The 12,495-nt window shown below is 35.7% G+C and overlaps 1 protein-coding gene across 1 annotated transcript in view; it reads right to left on the reverse strand.

The window, feature by feature from the left end:
• Window positions 1-607: 607 nt before the first annotated feature.
• The window catches only part of UGCG (UDP-glucose ceramide glucosyltransferase), a 39,916-nt gene continuing 28,028 nt past the window's right edge, over window positions 608-12,495 (reverse strand). The window contains exons 4-9 of the mRNA XM_061163426.1: window positions 11,980-12,081; window positions 10,325-10,437; window positions 7,071-7,249; window positions 4,597-4,683; window positions 3,914-4,103; window positions 608-3,177 (exon numbers count right to left, since the gene is read on the reverse strand). Coding sequence (XP_061019409.1) covers window positions 3,007-3,177; window positions 3,914-4,103; window positions 4,597-4,683; window positions 7,071-7,249; window positions 10,325-10,437; window positions 11,980-12,081 — 842 coding nt within the window. The 3' untranslated portion in view covers window positions 608-3,006. The remainder of the gene's footprint in view (window positions 3,178-3,913; window positions 4,104-4,596; window positions 4,684-7,070; window positions 7,250-10,324; window positions 10,438-11,979; window positions 12,082-12,495) is intronic.

Consider the following 12,495-nt stretch of genomic DNA (forward strand, 5'->3'; position numbering starts at 1 on the left):
AGCAAAGCCACTCCATTCGTTTGCTTGGATCTGCCTTTCCTAGCCATTGAGTGGTAAGATCTCAAAGGCTGAGATCAGGTTGTAGGTGCAGGTGAGAAGAGTCTAAAGGACCACCATTTTCTAAATGTTTTAATGAGCCAGGAATTCTCAAATCTGCCTGCACAGAGCAAAGAGCAGCGCTCAGGCTCCACCCAGAATAATTAGACCAGACTTCAGAGGCAGGGCCCAGGCATCTGTAGTCTCTAAAAAAGATTCTTCAGGTGATTTTAACATTAGGTCAATACAGAAAAGCCTGACTGCCTGATAGTTCAGTTGGTAAAGAATCCACCTGCAATGCAGGAGACCCCAGTTTAATTTCTGGGTCGGGAAGATCCCCTGGAGAAGGGAAAGGCTACCCACTTCAAGTATTCTGGCCTGGACAATTCCATGGACTGTATAGTCCATGGGGTCATAAAGAGTCGGACATTACTGAGCAACCTTCGCTCACTCACTCTCATCTCATCTGTAGCACAGGCAAATTTTCTTTGAATAATTCTGCTATGAATGGTAGAACATGTTATTTATAAAAATATAAAAGACATGAAACAAAAATACATGATTGCTAATGTTTCGATTGTATTCAAATTTTTTATTTTTTGAAAAACTTAAGACAGTGATTTTAAATAATAAACATGGTATATTATAGACACTTTTTTTTAGACAGTTTATTAAATTTGGACTCCTACAGTTCTGCTGTGATGCTTTCTTCAACATGTACATAATTTCTTATCATTTTATCATCACTTCAAACTTGCTAATAAACAAACAATCGCTCTGTCTGCTTAAGTGAAGCTTCATTGGAAGGAAATACTCCACTATCACATAAAAAACACATATACAGAACAGTCATTTTTTAATATTTACAAACACAAGAAGTTTGTCCAGCCATTTTGGTTTTGCTGTTACACCGCCCATACTGAGATCAGCAAAAAACTAAGGAATAAGCAAGATTTCATTTCAGCAGTGCAAAAGATGGCATCAACCAAACTTCATTAAACAAAACCAACAAATCACAAACATGGTCAGCAAAATTCAGCTTGTATGACAATGACTTAAATAAACAGAGTGGGTCACAACTAGACTGGTTTGCACTGTGCAACTTTCCTCAGGGAACAATACTACCCCCCATTTCACATAGAAAGGAATATGCATCAAAGCCTTTGTTCATGAAGAAAATGCCCTTCAAACAAATTCATCATAAGGCAAAAAAAAAAAAAAAAAAAAAGAATGAAGCAGTTTGGCCCAGAGAAAGCTTGCATATAATGTGTACGTACACACAGTATATACAGGTTTACCAATACACTGCAATTTAAACCATGTATATACTCATTACACAATTAAATGAAACTGGCTCAGTAAAGTGAAAAAGTATTCATATAAATATGCAGTTATTGCTAATAAGTGACACATAATGTTTTGACATGGAAACTGCAGAAACTTAGAAAAGTGTTTGAAGCTGCCACATTGCCAGTGTCAGCCCTGCAGCAGGCGTTCATATGGACAACATGCCATCCCTTCCTGAAGAAAAAGCAAAAAAATTCCACAACAGTAAAAAAAAAAAAAAAGAGAGAGAAAAAGGCTTATGCACTGTCCCTTACATTTTTGCCTTTTTTTTTTTTTAAACAAAAATAAGTCCAGTTCACCACAAGTTAAGCACAACCTGACAAGCGAGTTTAGCGGCATGATGGGGAGAGAATAGTGAAACAGAGCATGCATTTACAACCGTCACTGTTCTAGTCTATTTTGTCATACAAACTGGAATACAAAAACCCAATTTAAATAAGACTAGACTAACAGGAATTAAAAAAAAAAAAAAAAACACACACAGTAGACTTAGTTGGATACTGATTAATTTTAAGAGTAAAACTCATTCTGTCCCCTCTTAATACTCTACTGCAATTTATTTCTTGATGGCTAGAATATTTATTTACTTAAAAAAGATATTAAATACCTGTATCATGAAATTACATTCTTTTTAACAATAAGACAGACTGTGTAAGAAAATAGCTCATGTGTGAAATGTGTCTGAAATGCATTTTTCCTCACAACTATCAAAACATCCACTCACACTAAAACAAACCCCCCTCCCCCCACCCCCTGACAAAAAGTTGAGGAAAGATGGGGTGGGTCAGGCGAGGAGCAGGGAAGGAAAGGTTCACCAGCACAGTGATTAACAATGGTTCAAGACAGAACCAACAAGAGTTGGTCAAAAAGATGCCTTCGAGACATGGCTACAATTAAAAACCAAACTCAACCACTTTTGGTTCATTGCGGTGAGATCGAAAAAATATTTCTCACAGATTCATATAAATACTAGACTCCAGCTCTCTTGTTATTATTACTTTTAAAGTTTTTTCCGTTTGTTTTTGCAAGGCCTAGCTACCATATTACAATTTATATTTGCTCTGCAACGACTACAAGAGGTAGGCATGAAGCATGAAAAAGTTTCTCAGTTAGTACCTCGTTGTGGGTGCTTCACTGCATAATACCTTTCACTTCAGACATGAAAAGGGATTACACCTTCTGGTCTCTTCTAACCACCCCAACAAAGCTGCTGCCATCTCATACATGTTCTAAGAGCGTACTCACCAGTAAGAAACTTTCTCTACTGAAGGATACTGTCAGTGTTTGTTGCAGAACATTCATTTATATATAGATTTATTTAAAAAAATAAACAACAACAACAAAAACCGAACCCAGGTTCCTAGAACCAATTCTCTTGATTCTCTACTTCCACAAAATAAAATACAACCATTTGGCCAAGACTACAGATGTGTTTTTTTTTTTTTCTTCCTTTTTTTTTTTTTCTTTTCACAGATGCAAGCGCCATGCAAAAATAAATTAAAGAACAGATACCAAAACATACATGTGATAAAACTACTGAAGGTAGATTTTTTAAAAGTATTTATATAAACATAATTTATAATACTTCTCTTTTCTCCTTTATGTACAGTCACAAAGCTGTAGTTATACATCTAGAATTTCCTCAGCTGTGCCTCCACAGCGCAGTCTGTAGCGACCAGTTCTCCAGCTTATCGTTGGGTCCCATAATGCCGACAAAAAAATGTATATTGTCATGGATTCACGGATGAACCAAGCTACTGCATAATCAAGTTTTGAAAAACACAGTGTGCCACCCTAGGAATTAAAAACACAAATTATTTACTGCCTGATTACAGACCCAGTTAAAAAGTGAAATGCTTCCATTTAACTCTATTAAATACATTACATAAAATAAAGTTTGGGGCTTCCCTGGTGGCTCAGTGGTAAAGAATCTGCCTGCCAACGCAGGAGACATGGGATCGATCCCTGATCCGGGAAGATCCCACCTGCCACGGAGCAACTAGGCCTGTGCCCCCGAGCCCAGGAACCGCAGCTACTGAAGCCTGTAGACCCTAGAACCTGTGCGCCACAACAGGAGAAGGTACTGCAGTGAGAAACCCACGCGCCACAACTAGAGAGGAGCCCCTGCTTACCGCAACTACAGAAAACCCCATGCGACAAGACCCTGCACAGCCAAATATAAAATAAATAAATAAAAACTATTTAAAAAATATCAAGTTTGCTTCTTTAGATAATGTAACTGTCATGTTATACTGGTTAAGAAAAATGTTCATTAGGAATAGAAGCAGTATTAAAATAAACTGCTACCCTAACATATTTTAAGTTTGAAGACTTGTCAATTTGCTTTAATATCATTTTTTTTGGAGTCTTAATAAAAGTGACTGTATTACCAGCTGAAAGCTGAAAATCAAGTTCAGTTTTATGTCCACATTCCACTAAGGAAACTAATGCTTAATTTGATTTTAATCTTCACTGGGGGGCTGAAAAATGGCTCAGACAGATTTTCAACTTTGCACACCCATCCACATACCTGGACACCCCTGAGTTGAATGTAGTCAAATATAAACCATGCCAGGCAATGACACATGAAAAATACCATAATATCCCATCTGAATACATGGTGGGCTGCCCATCCAATAATTAAACTGGCAACAAAGCATTCTGAAATTGGCTCACAAATTATTGTAGCAGGAAGCATGTTAATTCGCAATTTGGTCCACCTTGGGGAAAAAAAAAGGATTTTCTTTAAACAACAGCCTGATTACAAGACTGATCAATTTTTCTCAAAATGATCAACATTATACCCTGTTATTTAAAGGCCTTTTATATACACTTTAAAGAGTATTTAATGAATCTCTTTTCTATTTTTATTTAGTGTCTCAAAGAAAAATGTCTATCAATTCATTTGCATGTCCTATACTCGGGTGAGTAAAGATCATAAAATTCCAGGGGTAAAAAAGCTAGAAAATAGAGGTCAGCATAAAAAAACCCCAAAGTCTCAACATCTCTTTTTTGAAAGCTTACAATGGAAAGAAAATACACTGAGACAGTAACTTTATTTTAATGAAGAAGTTAACTTCTCTTTTCTGGAACAAAACAAAATCTGACTTTTCATTTGTTTTTTTTTTTAACCAAGTTAAGACCATGTAAAAATACTCCCCATCCCCTTTTTCTTTTAATGAAGTATAAAAAGAAGAAAGCCAGCTGACTTACCTGATCATTCTGGACTGAAATTGAGAAATTGAATACGAGCCAGAGTTTTGCATTGCAACTTGAGTGGACATTGCAAACCTCCAACCTCTGAAAATTAAGACAGTTACAAAATGAGCTATGATCATGAACACATACATGCAAGGATGACAGGTATATGCATTTATTCATTACTGTAAAGAGTAAGCAGCTTCATTTACAGTAGCCAAGATATGGAAGCAATCTGTCAATCAACAGATGAATGGATAAAGAAGATGCATTCCATGCATACAATGGAATATTGCTTAGCCATGAAAAAGAATGAAATCTTGCCATTTACAACAATGTGGATGGACATACAGGGTATTATGCTTAGTGAAATAAATGAGACATAGAAAGATAAATATTCTGTTATCACTTATATTTGGAATTTAAAAAATAAATGAGTGACTAAACAAAAAAGAGACTTACAGAGTTAGAGAACTACTGGTTACCAGTGGGGAGAGGGAAGGTGGGAGGGGCAAGATAGAGGAAAAGGATTAAAAGATACAGACTACTACGTATAAAATAAATAGGCAACAAGGGTATATTGTATAGCACAGGGAAATACAGTCATAATTTTGCTATAACTTTAAAAATGGAGTATAATATATGAAAATACTGAATCACTATGCTGTACACCTAAAACTTTATAATACTGTAAATCAGCTGTTCTCTTTTTTTTTTTTAAGTGAGCAACTGCCAGTGTTCAGGGTGAGCCTCATCCCAGGATAGCACCCTACATAGGGTGTATCATACTTAAAAACATTTCAGTCATTACAGAAGCCCATGACAGTACCACCTAAGAACTGGAAGGAACTACAACCCCTCAGTTCACAGTTTAATAAACTTAAAATACAGACATTCTGAAAGTACTAAATGGAGTGGGGCCTGTATTTAACAGTCTCTGAACACTATTATCCAAAAAAGGAGTAGTGGGGGATATGTATGTGAATATTCAAGAAGAAATATAAACAAAAGTGGCATTCCACATCTCACGAGAAACAATATGAAACCACAGACCATACTAACACCACCAGAAGATAAGTTTGAAAACATACTTCAACTTTTAAGATCACACCTTCAGTAAATTATCACACAAGGAAATAATCCCCTTTAAGGAAGCAAATGAGTGTCATTTTGTGATAGAGAAGTGTGATTAAGCCAATCGTGAATCATTAGGTAGCTTCTTAGCAACGTATCAAATAATCTACTGAGAAATTTCAAAATTTGAAATCTCATTCTTTAAATTTTCACCTACCAGCTTTATGATTGCACTGATACTTTTAATTCTTCTAAAACACATAAAAATTTACATTCATAATAATGAAAATTTACAGTCACAGAGAAGCTTCAATTTAACCACTTCAAATCACCTAAATTTTTTTTAAGAGTTTACATGTATTTATTTTTTAAATTGAAGTACAGTTAATTTACAATTGCAGTTTTCAAGTGTACAGCAAAGTGATTCAGCATATACTGGGTTGGCCAAAAAGTTTTTCCGAAAACCCCAAACGAACTTTTTGGCCAACCTGGTATATACTACATATAGGTGTGCTATACAGTAGGTCCTCGTTTACTTGATGGTGGTGGTTTAGTCACCAAGTCTTGTTCGATTCTTGTGGCTCCTTGGACTGTAGCCCACCAGTGTTCTCTGTCCATGGGATTTCCCAGGCAAGAATTCTGGAGTAGGTTTGCCATTTCCTTCTCCAGGGGATCTTTCCTACCAGGGATCATACCTGCATTGCAGGCAGATTCTTTACCACTGAGCCGCCAGGGAAGCCCCCTATTTTATATACAATAGTGTATATACATTAACCCCAAACTCCTAATTTATCTCCTCCCCCATCCTCCACTATCCCCTTTGGTAAACATTAAGTTTGTTTTCTATGTCTGTGAGTTTACGATATTTGTCTTTCTCTGTCTGACTTACTTCACTCAACATGATAACCTTTAGGTCCATCCATGTTGCTGCAAAAGACAGTATTTCGTTCTTTTTTTATGACTGAGTAATATTCCATTATATATTCAGATCACATCTTCATCCATTCATCTGTCAATAGGCATGTGGGTTGCTTCCATGTCTTGACTATTGCAAATAATGCTGCTATGAACACTGGGGTGAATGTATCTTCAAATTAAGACTTTTCTTCAGAAATATGCCCAGGAGTGAGACTGCAGGATCATATAATAACTCTATTTTTAGTTTTTTAAGTAAACTCCATACTGTTTTTGAAACCGCATTAATTTGAAGAATGTAGAGAAATTAGAATATTTATTGGCTTTATTAGTGTGTACCTGAATAATTAGTAGGAATTACATTATAAAAGTATTCAACTATTCTGTACTTACTAGCAAAAAATAAAATAGCTCTAACCCATGGGTTTAACAAACAGAAAAAGCCAACATAAGTTCGGAAATAAAAAATACAACAGCCTAATTTGATTTAATTTTCTTACCGGTCAGCTATTGCTTTGGCCATAAAGTAATCTTCAGCAATATATTGAGCAAAAGCTATAAGCCCTCCTGCTTGATCTAACACATCCTTTCTCATTAAACAAGACATTCCCGTCACACATTTGAAACCAGTGACATTGGCAGAGATATAGGACCTTGGATGAGAGGTTCCAAAGTACACCTGCCAAGACAAAACCGAAAACATATGTATACAATTAGAAGTTTACGTTAGAAGTATGATGTTTACAAATTCCTCTTCCTAATGAACTTAAGAATGATTGGGTGAACAGTCTATTATTCTTACATAAACTACCTGACTAAACAGTGGTACGAAATAATGTTTACATATAGCAAGCAGTCAGTAATTTCTAATTTGATTGACTACTCTTGTTGTTGTCACTTTTACAAACAAGTAGTATGTACTTCTGGGAGGGAAAAGTATACTTTATTCTCAAATAAATACTGTCTTTCCTAAAACTCCAAGATTTAAAGATTTATTGAAGTAAAACAACTTGGATTTAAATAAGAGAGGTGAAAATATCACTTACTGATATACGATATTAATATTGAATGTGTCTTCTTTTCATACTGTTCACATAAATATGTACACATCTACATACATAGGTATATGGACATATGTGTATGTGTATATGTATGCATGTGGCTATACACACATACACAGACAACACTCACAGGTACATCAACCAAGAGAACAATCCTATTTCTTAATTCCTTTTCCTGTATATTTTTGTAGTTAGCTGTCTCCTGCCCATGTCACTAAGCTTCTAAAATTCCCCATTTTTCAGTGTATTTTTCATTAACAGGGTGGACACTAATATTCTGTCTCCCATTTTACTGCCTCTTTCCTAGAGTGCTTTGTAGTCATCAAAAATGCAAACTCCTAAATTAATGGTAGAATAAAATGGTCATCCAAACTTACCCAACTTATCAGATATAAAACCTACTTATTATTTATATCTTAGAAATGTTGCCTTTTCTAATTAGTCATCTCTGTATCCTAGGGGGATTGGTCCTAGAAGCCCTGGACCAAAAATCCACCAATACTATTTGTGTATTATCTACACCTGTCAGATTACTTACCATACCTAATACAATGTAAATGCTACATAAATAGTTGCTGGCTCAAGGCAAATTCACATTTTGCTTTTGCAACATTTTTTTCAAATACTTTGAGTCTACAGTTGGCTGAAGCCACAGATGTAGAACTCACAGATTTGGAGGGCAATAGCAGCTCGAAATGGAGAGAAATGATCTTTCTTAAAGGCAGAAATCACATACATGGCATAAAATAAGCTAATAATCACAGATGAAGAATGCTATTCTTCCTACCTAACCTATACCCAGAGTGGAATGAAGCCCTAGTATTTGTGGGATAGAACTGAACCAAACTTCTAAAACTAAAAACTCCTATCTTAACTCCTTAAGCAGTTATTAAGTGAGGTTCTAGGAATGAGGTGGGACTGGGCACTATGATGAAGGCTCCCACAATTTCTTTACAGACTGGAATAATTTCTTGGGCCTATCTCCATTCACTTTAAGTATGACAGGGTGACTTTTAGGGATTAAACTTAAACTAAGGGAGTGAGTATAATCTGGGAGATATCTATTATTGACATACATATCAAGTTGGATATTTCCAAAACAAAAACATAACATGGAGCATAAGAATAAAAAGCATTTAATTTTAAAGCAACTACCTAGAGTTTCTTTACTAAACAAAAATTGTGGTATCTGGGCTTCCCCAGGGTCTCAGTGGTAAGCTTGCAGTGCAGGAGATGCAGGAGACTCGGGTTGGATCCCTGGGAGAGGAAGATCCCTGGGAGGAGGGCATGGTAACCCATTCCAGTATTCTTGCCGGGAAAATCCCATGGACAGAGGAGCCTGGCAGGCTATAATCCATGGGGTCACAAAAGAATGGGACAGAACAGAAGCAACTGAGCATGCATATACATGTATGATTCACACTGCCAAAGGTTGAATGCAAGCTTCTACACTGTACCCTTCACCCTCAGATGATTGCAATTCAAAAGAATATAAATACAGATATGATTCAAGTTGGTATATTTGGAGACTGAAACTATATACCCTTCTGTTATAACTTTAAGACAAGTCTTTTCTCCTAATGTTTAACACCACAGGAATGGTTAAGTATAGGACACACTTATATAACAAACTATGATCCAGCCAATAAAAATTACTTTTATAAAATAATATTAATGATATGGGGAACAGTTTATGAAGTACAAGAATAAGACACAAATTACTTTTAGTATAATCTCAACTTTGCTTTTTAGAAAGTACACAGAGGAAAAAAGTCTTAATGCTAAAATAAACTAATTTTTAAAAAGAGAAACTTCCTCTAACTGGCAGGGTTTCTGGGAGTGGTTTGTGTTTTGATTTATTCTGCTTATTATACTTCCTCCTAACTTACAGTAAGTGTCCTACACGTAAGTCTGTATGCTGTTAAAAGGTGTGGAGTAAAAATGGAAAACATGAATTGTTCAGATAATTTTTAGAAATCTGTTGTAGAAGGAAATCAAGTGGATTTTACAATGATTCATACAAGCAATTTTCCTTTTTTTGTATATATTGACATACTTCATGATACTTAAAATGCATTCTTTTCAGACTGGATCTTTGAAAGAACTGTATAACACATACTTTTATGTAAGTCAGTAATCTGGAACTGAACTCAAGAATTGAAAGTAAGGACCACAAGGCAAAAAGAATATACTGTGCTAAGCTGGTGGTAAGACCACCAGGTGTTTCGGGGGCACATCTGTTCCTTGCCAGAGCACAGTTCAGTTGGAAGGGATTCCGGGGCCCCAAGCATTTGTTCACTGATGAAAACAGCTCCTCTCAACTTAAGGCTGCCAGTACTCAGCAGGTTGTGTGGGTGCTAAGTTGCTTCCATCGTGTCCAACTCTTTGCAACCCTGTAGTCTATATAACCCACCAGGCTCCTCTGTTCATGGGATTCTCCAAGCAAGAATACCGGAGTGGGTGGCCATGCCCTTCTCCAGGGGATCTTCCCGACCCAGGGATGGAACCTGCATCTCTTGTGTTTCCTGCACTGGTAGGTGGGTTCTTTATCACTTGGGGAGCTCACTCAGCAGGTTAAAGCAGACTTCATACAGTTAACTCCAGGCACCTCAGCCCACTCTCAGCATAGCCTCAAGCTTCTGGGAGATTAGGGATCTGATAACAAGCATATTATCTATAAGCACTGTACTTACCTGTTCTAGCGTAGCAGCAAAGCCCTGTCTGTCTGCTACATATGGCAGCCCGTGAACCAGCCCTACTTTTTCTGTCATTTGGTTAACCATGTCCGTGAGTGTGTCTGGAATCACTATGATGCAAAAGAAAAGGTGCAGAGGGAGAGAGGAAAAAATTTCCTTTTAGTAAAATGCCCATGAATGTAATATATTCTGTGATTTACTAAATTCTTAATAAATGTTTTCTTTGAATATAGGTCTAATAAAATGAATCTCAATCACTTTTCTGAGTAGAATAGAAAATTTCAAAATGGCTAATATATGGTAGGGAATTTATTCTGGACCTTTGCAGGCTGTTAAATACCTAATATGTACCAGAGGTGGGATGTATCTTGAAAATGTTAACAGTCCCTGTTTCTGAACCTCCAGACTGGAATAATGGACAACGTGTCCTAGTGGAAAAGGAACAGGAGCAAAAGTCAAAGGACCTCAGTGTTCATTCTGGCTCCTGCATCGCAATCACAGGAAATGAGCCTCCTCTTTCTGAGAGTATGAGATGTTCTTTCTCTTAAAACCGCTAACTAGAACTGAATGAATATACCTGATGGAGGTTCGTACACTGAAAACACAACAAATATATGACAGTAAACAATTTAAGACAGCAGATGTGAAAAATGAACCCAATCTCTGCCCAAGAACTGTTAGTCCTGTAATGATCTAATTAAGCTGAAGTGCCACATTTATTACTAACTTTCAGATTTTAAGCTGATGAAATTTAAATCATTGTCCCATTTTTAAAGAGCAAAAATCTCATATGATTTTACATTTCTTCATTTTTATTACCTTCAAGTATTTAAGAACTCAAGCTACTGTATAAAATTGCATCTGGGCCTCATTTGTACATGTAGAGTCTGGGAAGTGCTTCTCAACTGCTGCCCTGCAGGGGACATGTGGTGGGTCCAGGGACAGTTCTGATCATCACAACCAACTGAGAGGTGCCACTGGTAGGGGCCAGGGATGCTGCTAAACATCTGCAGGATGGCCCTGACTACAAAGAATTACCCAGAAAAAACTGAGGTATTAGAGTATAATGGAATAATATGGAACACTGAAATTAGAAGTATGTTTTAAAAATGCAAAAATACAAATTATAATTTCAATAAATAAAAGGTGTCCTGCTAAATCTGCTAAGTAAAAAGCCATGAATGTGTTCTAAAAATGCATGTAATTCCAGTAAAATATGTACCAATTAACTTCTGTCCCTTTGCATGAGACAGTATATTGCACATGCCACAAACAGATTTAAGTAAAAGATAAGTATCATACACTTGAATAAGGGAAAACTTAGACCTATGAAAAAGCTCATAGACTGTATAATGTACCACAACTTTTTTTTTTTTTAATGGTTGGAATTTTCTCTTTAAAATGAATTTTCCTACCTGTAACATTCTAGTTTAGCATAAAAATACTACAAAATTTTAGTAAGTATAACTTGACATACTACCATGAAATAATGATAAAATGTAAGTATAACTTGACATACTACCATGAAATAATGATAAAATAACTTATTTTATTAGGTAAACAAATATGATTGATAAACATACTTTCAGGCTGCTCTTGGCATTTTATTATTGAATGAATAATTTTATAAAATAAGTAAGAAAAAACCTCACCTCTTATTCCACTATCACAAATCCATATAAGATCGTACTTCGCAACTTCATATCCTGGCATTAAATTATTAATCTTAGGATTAATGCCAACCTTTTTGCCACCTAAAATTTTAAAGTATAGCAGTGAACAATTCATGCCATATTGAAAATATTTTCTATTATACATAGTAGAGAGAAGTGAAAAGTACTTGCATATTTAATAATTAAAACAAATATACTTTAACATCATGCTTCTTCTTATTCACAATAACATATTAGAAAAAAGTTGTTCATTCTCAAAAAGAAAAGTACATCATTTATCTTTGAAAATTCATTAGTTTCAGTTTTCTAATTAAGAGCTTGTGTTAACAGGAAACACTAATCAACATTTAATAGCAAGTATACCTCCAACAGGGCATATTACAAAAATGAATTCTACCACTCAATCTCAATTATAATCAGTGAGATATAGAAAAGGCCATAGATTGAAATTATTAAAGAAACAAAAATAACAGACTCTCATGTGTGACTGATGAG

Source organism: Dama dama, chromosome 16, assembly GCF_033118175.1.
Source record: "Dama dama isolate Ldn47 chromosome 16, ASM3311817v1, whole genome shotgun sequence".
Classification (NCBI taxonomy): Eukaryota; Metazoa; Chordata; class Mammalia; order Artiodactyla; family Cervidae; genus Dama; species Dama dama.